Here is a 5,949-nt window from a genome sequence, read left to right as displayed (position 1 = left end):
AGGTTTCAACTGATTACTTGAATTGAGGTGCTGCATTCAATTATAAAAAATCTATCAATGAGTCAAAGGTAAAAGCTATGTCAGAAATCGAAGCGAGAATCACATCAAGCAATCAGTGAATAAAGAATGGGCGAGAATCGAAGTTTGAAAACAAAGAACACAAACACTAAGAAACTAACGTTACTCGGCTTGTTTTGGACCAAATGCGACTGTGTTAGTGTTACTGGTAGATATTTACAGTGACCTTCAATGAGAGTTATAGAAAACCTTGACTAAATGCTACAAACCTACAACTGGCTGTGTTGAAGCCCGTAGCATTTAAGTATTCATGTGAGGATATTCATTTTGGTGCTATTGGGCCATGGATGAACCCCTAAAGGGCGGATTATGTTACATGTAATTGTCAATTGACACCAGTAACAGCTTATATGTGACATTTTGTAGAAAGTGTTAGATGCACCTCCTTTTAATATGTGCTTCCATGCCTTTTTAGCCCAGTTTAAATTAGGGTGGTAGCTACTCATTTTATATTTTCAATGATATACATTGTATTTTTTTTTTTTTAAGAGAATATAATGTATTTGTTCTTTTCATTATCAATCAATTTTAGCTTTTTGTAATCAAATATATAAATGTTTTACTGATTGATCTACCTAGTCTTCACTATTCAGTAACATTTATGCAATGAAATTTGCTACAGTTGCACCTAAACTGTTAGCTACAGATTGGCTTCAAGTTAGCTACAAATTAATAAGTAACATTTTTTAAGTGTAACAATTAATACTCTCAAGTGTTACTGAAATGTTTTAGTAACACAGGATTTACCTAACATTTGTCACATGTTACAAGATCTAAATAGTAACATTTGTTTTTAATTTAATTGCAATTTTGACGTGTTACTAAATCTCATATATGTTGTAGTGACAGATAATTGATTCTAATTTGTTAAAACTGTGATTTTCTTTACATAGATTAAACTTATAGTATTATACTTACCAACTTACAATATGAGGTGAATTCTTTGCCATATTGCCACACAACATCATTATCCTATTTATTTATTTTTTTGACTGAAACAAATTTAACTATTATCATTAATCAACCAATGTTCAATACAAAAAGGATAAGAATAAAAAATACGGTGACTAGCCCAAGAACAGTCCGCCCTAGCTAAAGTATGAGCAACCATGTTCGCTTGTCTCCTAACAAACTTCACCTCGAAGTTGGAATGTAAAGATAACTGATAAATAATACTAGAAACAATAGCAGAGAATTCTGAATCACCATGGCCCGGAGATGATAGAGCTTGCACTAGAGTAGACGAGTCGGACTCGAAGACAACTCGGTTCCATCTGTTCGCATCAGCAGAGTGAATGGCCTCGAGTAAGGCTACTGCCTCCCCCTCCAATACTGTCATATTTGCCCTCTGCCATTTCGTTTGAGCCCGAATAAATTGCCCGCGGGAATCTCTAACACAACATGCAAAAGATGTAATATGGTTGCGGTCATGGAACACGGCATCCACATTGCACTTCAACCATGTCTCGCTCGGTTTCTCCCAAACTGAGTTGTTACCTTGCACTCTATTATGCATGTGTTGCACAACTGGTGGTGAGTGTTGTTTATGAACCTCTTGCCATTGTTGCCATGCTTCTAGTGTTGTCCTCCCAATGCTCGTTGAAGTACGATGAGCGTCATTCCAAATGACATCATTACGTGCAGTCCAAATTTGCAAAAGAAGTAAAGCCACCCGACCAACAATGTCTCGGCTTTCTGAGCAATATATATCAAAAACAAAATCTGCCAAACTACTCACAGTTCCAGCACAGTCAAAAGCCCCGCCCAATACCAACTCTCACGCGCCACCTTATAACCCACAAAAGCATGTCAATCATCCTCAACGTCTGTATTACACCAAGGGCATATCCTATTTATTTATATATACAAATATGGGGTGATTTGGCAGCAAGAATTTTGGTAAGAAATTGGGAGATTTTAACGATTATGTCCCCCAGTCATTTTCTAGACATCAGTTATCAATCAAAATAGCCTACATATGAGATATTAAATTATATTACACTTGATCTTAGTCAAAAGGTTGAGAAAGATATCAATATCATACCTGCAAAGCAAGTATGCTCACTTTACACATTCAAGGAAGAACGCAATACTAAGCAAGATTCGGTAATAACTCGGAAAAGTACTTGTCTTAAATTCTAATCAATATGCATAAAGTTGAAATCAATTGAAACTCAACCTTGATGTTTTTGTTATTAAGTAACTATATTTGTATTCTTCTATAAACAAAAACTATATTCGTATTCTTGTTTCTTTTAGAATCAAAACTAATATAGTTCTTGCATGCCTTCTTTTCTTGTTAAAATACAATGAATAAACTTGTATTCTTTAGATTCCCAAGGGTGATTTGTTTCACATCATGTACATAATAAATGACCATATAACAAATGTTACTAGCTAGTGAATTTTCAGAATAAATAATTTTTTCATCAATAAATTAAAGTAAATTTTCTAATATGAACAATTATAAAACTATGCAGATAATGAATTAATATAAAAATTGTCAAACAAACTATATTTCAGATAGTATAAGAATAAGAAATAGGTTGGTTATTAAAATATAAAAATGGGTTGCTTAGAAAACATATTTAAGATACTATGGAATTCAACAATCAACCATCAAGAGGATTGACCACCTTTCCAACAAAGAGTATGGTTCCACTAAACTCTTCTCTGATCAGAAATAAAAAAGGGTGGTCAGCAACAAAGTCCATTGGAGGGAGCGGAGGGGGTCTATACGGAGAACATCCGTATACTATGCCAGCGGTCGCTGCTGCAGCTTTCGTACCTTCTTCATTTACTTCAATGAAAGACTTCTGAAATATGCCGGAAACATAAAGTTCTTGACTTATAGGAGAGTCCACCATTTTTGTCAAACCTCCCATAGAAAAAGGTAAAGTCAATCCTAATTTCTTTAGTAACTTAGAAGCTTCAATCTTAAAAGAAATATTGAATCTTGGAATCCTGAACTTGCCTACTTCCACTTTTCTACGAGGAAGATTGTGTTCCAAAAACTCAGAATTAGAAGCTACCGTATCAATCAAAGCTGACAACCCATCTTTTGCATCGGGAAGAAAAAAGTAAATGGAGAATGCACGCCCATAATTGCCTTGTTTGTAAGGAAGACCAAGAACTTTAAAACCATCAAAAGAACTGATAAACTGATCATTCTTGCTGGTCATAAAGGGAACCTTTACTGACTTGCCATTGAGAAGGTCAAAATCATAGTCCTTCGTTTTTGAAGTATCAAACGGTCGTTGCCAAACTCCTTTGAAATATAGTGCATTAGCAAATATGAGGCTGGTTAAGCTGTCAACTGACCTGTGTGGAAGAAGATTTTTAATAAGCCCTTTTGTCTCCTTTTCAGCCCATAAATTCACTTCTTCTCTCACTTCATCAGCCTTCAAATCAGTATCAATATGTTAAAATAAATCATTTGAATTTTTTTATGAGCATTATAACAGAATAATAAAACATTTTGTTGATATTATTGGCACATATTTTGTTCGTAAATCAGTTAGTGGAGAGTGAGTTGCAGAACTAGCCCGTCCAGTTAATTGGTAAGACATTAGGTAATCTTGAGTGCTAGAAAGTTTGTAATCAAAATGAGTCAAAGGTTTAATTCATACCCTAACTGATATCAACGGTTTTATCCCTCATTCTGCTTATGAAAAAAATAGTACCAGCCCACATTATTAGTAACAAATTATTTTCATAGAATGAGATAAGAATGAATGCTGATATTTAGGCAACTTCATACCCTAACTGTTTAAGAAAGAGGATGAAATCTTAAACACTAATGTCGATAATGTTAGGCTAAGGACCGAAAATCTCATTAAGCTTAACACAATGGTTCAACCGATCACAAACCATTCAAAAAATAATAACTTAATCAATATTTAGTGCTTAATAACAATTGATGATATAATATATCAATAATTGATTTAACATTCGTTTCTAGACCAAATAGCTGTGTATGCGAGTTTCTTATCAATTCATATATGTCCCTTAATGTGGATGAGTAGCCATAATAGTCCCTTAGGGTCCGTTTGGTTCGAGAATTAGGAGGGGAGGGTCCCTTAGGGTCCGTTTCTGACAAAATAATAATAATAATTGTTACAAGAATAAGATAACCTAATAATAATAATAAGATTGTTACAAAAATAATATAATCTAATAATAATAAAAGTTGTTACAAGGTTAATATTGAGATTTGAAATTAATTTAAGGATAATTATGGCAATGCAATAAATTTTAAAGAGATTTGCTCCCCTCCCCTCCCCTTCCCTTCCCTTCTAAAAATTGAACCAAACACTTCAAATTAAAAATCTCCCCTCCCCTTCCCTCCCCTCCCCTCCAAAACTCTCGAACCAAACGGACCCTTAATGCATCAAAATTTAAAAATAATCCTTGATTGTATACTTAATCAAAATAGTCTCTGATGATAAAATACGGACTGATATGACCTTGAATATTTTCTTATAAGGATATTAACGAAGCAATTTAACAATTCACAATCATTGCCCGGAAAAGTAATTCATAACAATCAACTTGAAACCCTAAACTCTATCCATTAATTAACAATAACAAATACAATACTAATAAAAGCATGGCACATGGATTCAAGATTGAAAAAGAAAGAAGAGGAGTACCTTGTTGAGGAAATCAACTTCAGCAAGAGTAGCTTTAAAATCAGTAGTCATAAGTTGTTTAAAGGAAGGTTGAAGAGGAAGTGATTGTTCAACCCACACACCATTGACGTAAGACAAGCAAGGGCCACCAGCGGGAGTGCCATCGGAGAGCACAGAAGAAACCAGCCGAGAGTATAAGGATTTGAGATCACCGGGAGATTCAGACTGGAGGAAGGAGAGAAGTTGTTTTTGAGTGGGACCCTTGGAGCTGGTAGCGATCATACTGAGCACGGTGTTGAGCGATAATGGTGAAAACACAACGTTCTTTTCTTTGAGTTCTTGATTGGATAACAAGTGTTTGGTGATGTTCATGGAAACGTTGGTTAGGTTTGTGAGTGATTTTCTGATGAGATTCTGCATCATTCTTCTTCTTCTTGTTTGAATTCTAAGAGACTATGAAAGACCTAACTAAGACCTAACTAGGAAGAAAGCGAGAGAAATAGTGTATTAGGGTTTAGAATTTGAGAGCTGACGTACACGTTGAATTTATAAAGTTTTGTTTGGATTTGGATCCATTCTCAATTGAAAATTGTTCTTCTCACAACAAATATTGCTCACTCCCGACTGATTTGACAATAGTACCCCTACGTGACTTAAATCATGTTCGGTATTTTCGGCGTGAGTTAAGTCACGTGAGTTGTAACTCAGCGTCACTTAACTCACGTTACGTGCTGTCATAGAACATCAACTCAGAAACATAATCATTATGTTTATAAACTTTCCCAAACTTCCAAAGTGCGATTTTTTCCCCTTCTAAAGCAATTTTCTTCATTCTTGCGTCATTCAAAGATCAATGTCTCCCACAAAATCAAGTAAGTGTTTGCGTTGCCATTCTTTTATATAAATTTTGGTTTTTTTTTTGTCGAGAAATTTTATATTTTTAGCTTTCTAGAAATTTGGTTTGCATGTTAGTTTTTAGAATTGTTAGTGATGAATTAAGTTAGGAATTGTAGTTTAGATGTTGTTTAGAGTCCAATGTGGTAGTTTAGATGTTGTTTAGAGTCCAATGTGGTAGTTTAGGGTTTAGAAATTATTAGATTTTATGTTGATTTTAAGTTGCACTCTAGGTGTTTGCATTGTTGTTGATGAAATTACTTAGAAATTGGATTGTTAATGTTGATTATAGTGAGTTTGAGTGCAATTTAGTAGTTTATAGATTGAAATGACACTCCCGAAATTT

General features: G+C 34.3%; 1 protein-coding gene across 1 annotated transcript; it reads right to left on the bottom strand.

Annotated features, from left to right (window-relative positions):
• Positions 1–2,677: 2,677 nt before the first annotated feature.
• On the bottom strand, positions 2,678–5,129 carry LOC112416616 (serpin-ZX). Its single transcript, XM_024770874.2, has 2 exons — positions 4,731–5,129; positions 2,678–3,479 (listed from the first exon to the last, which is right to left on the bottom strand). The coding sequence occupies exons 1-2, from the start codon at positions 5,127–5,129 to the stop codon at positions 2,691–2,693; spliced, it is 1,188 nt and encodes a 395-aa protein (XP_024626642.2). The 3' UTR covers positions 2,678–2,690.
• Between the last annotated feature and the right edge of the window lie 820 nt (positions 5,130–5,949).

Source organism: Medicago truncatula, chromosome 7 (genome assembly GCF_003473485.1).
Source record: "Medicago truncatula cultivar Jemalong A17 chromosome 7, MtrunA17r5.0-ANR, whole genome shotgun sequence".
Lineage (NCBI taxonomy): Eukaryota > Viridiplantae > Streptophyta > Magnoliopsida > Fabales > Fabaceae > Medicago > Medicago truncatula.
Note: the sequence above shows the minus strand (reverse complement) of the source record. Positions and strands in the feature narration are given on the sequence as shown.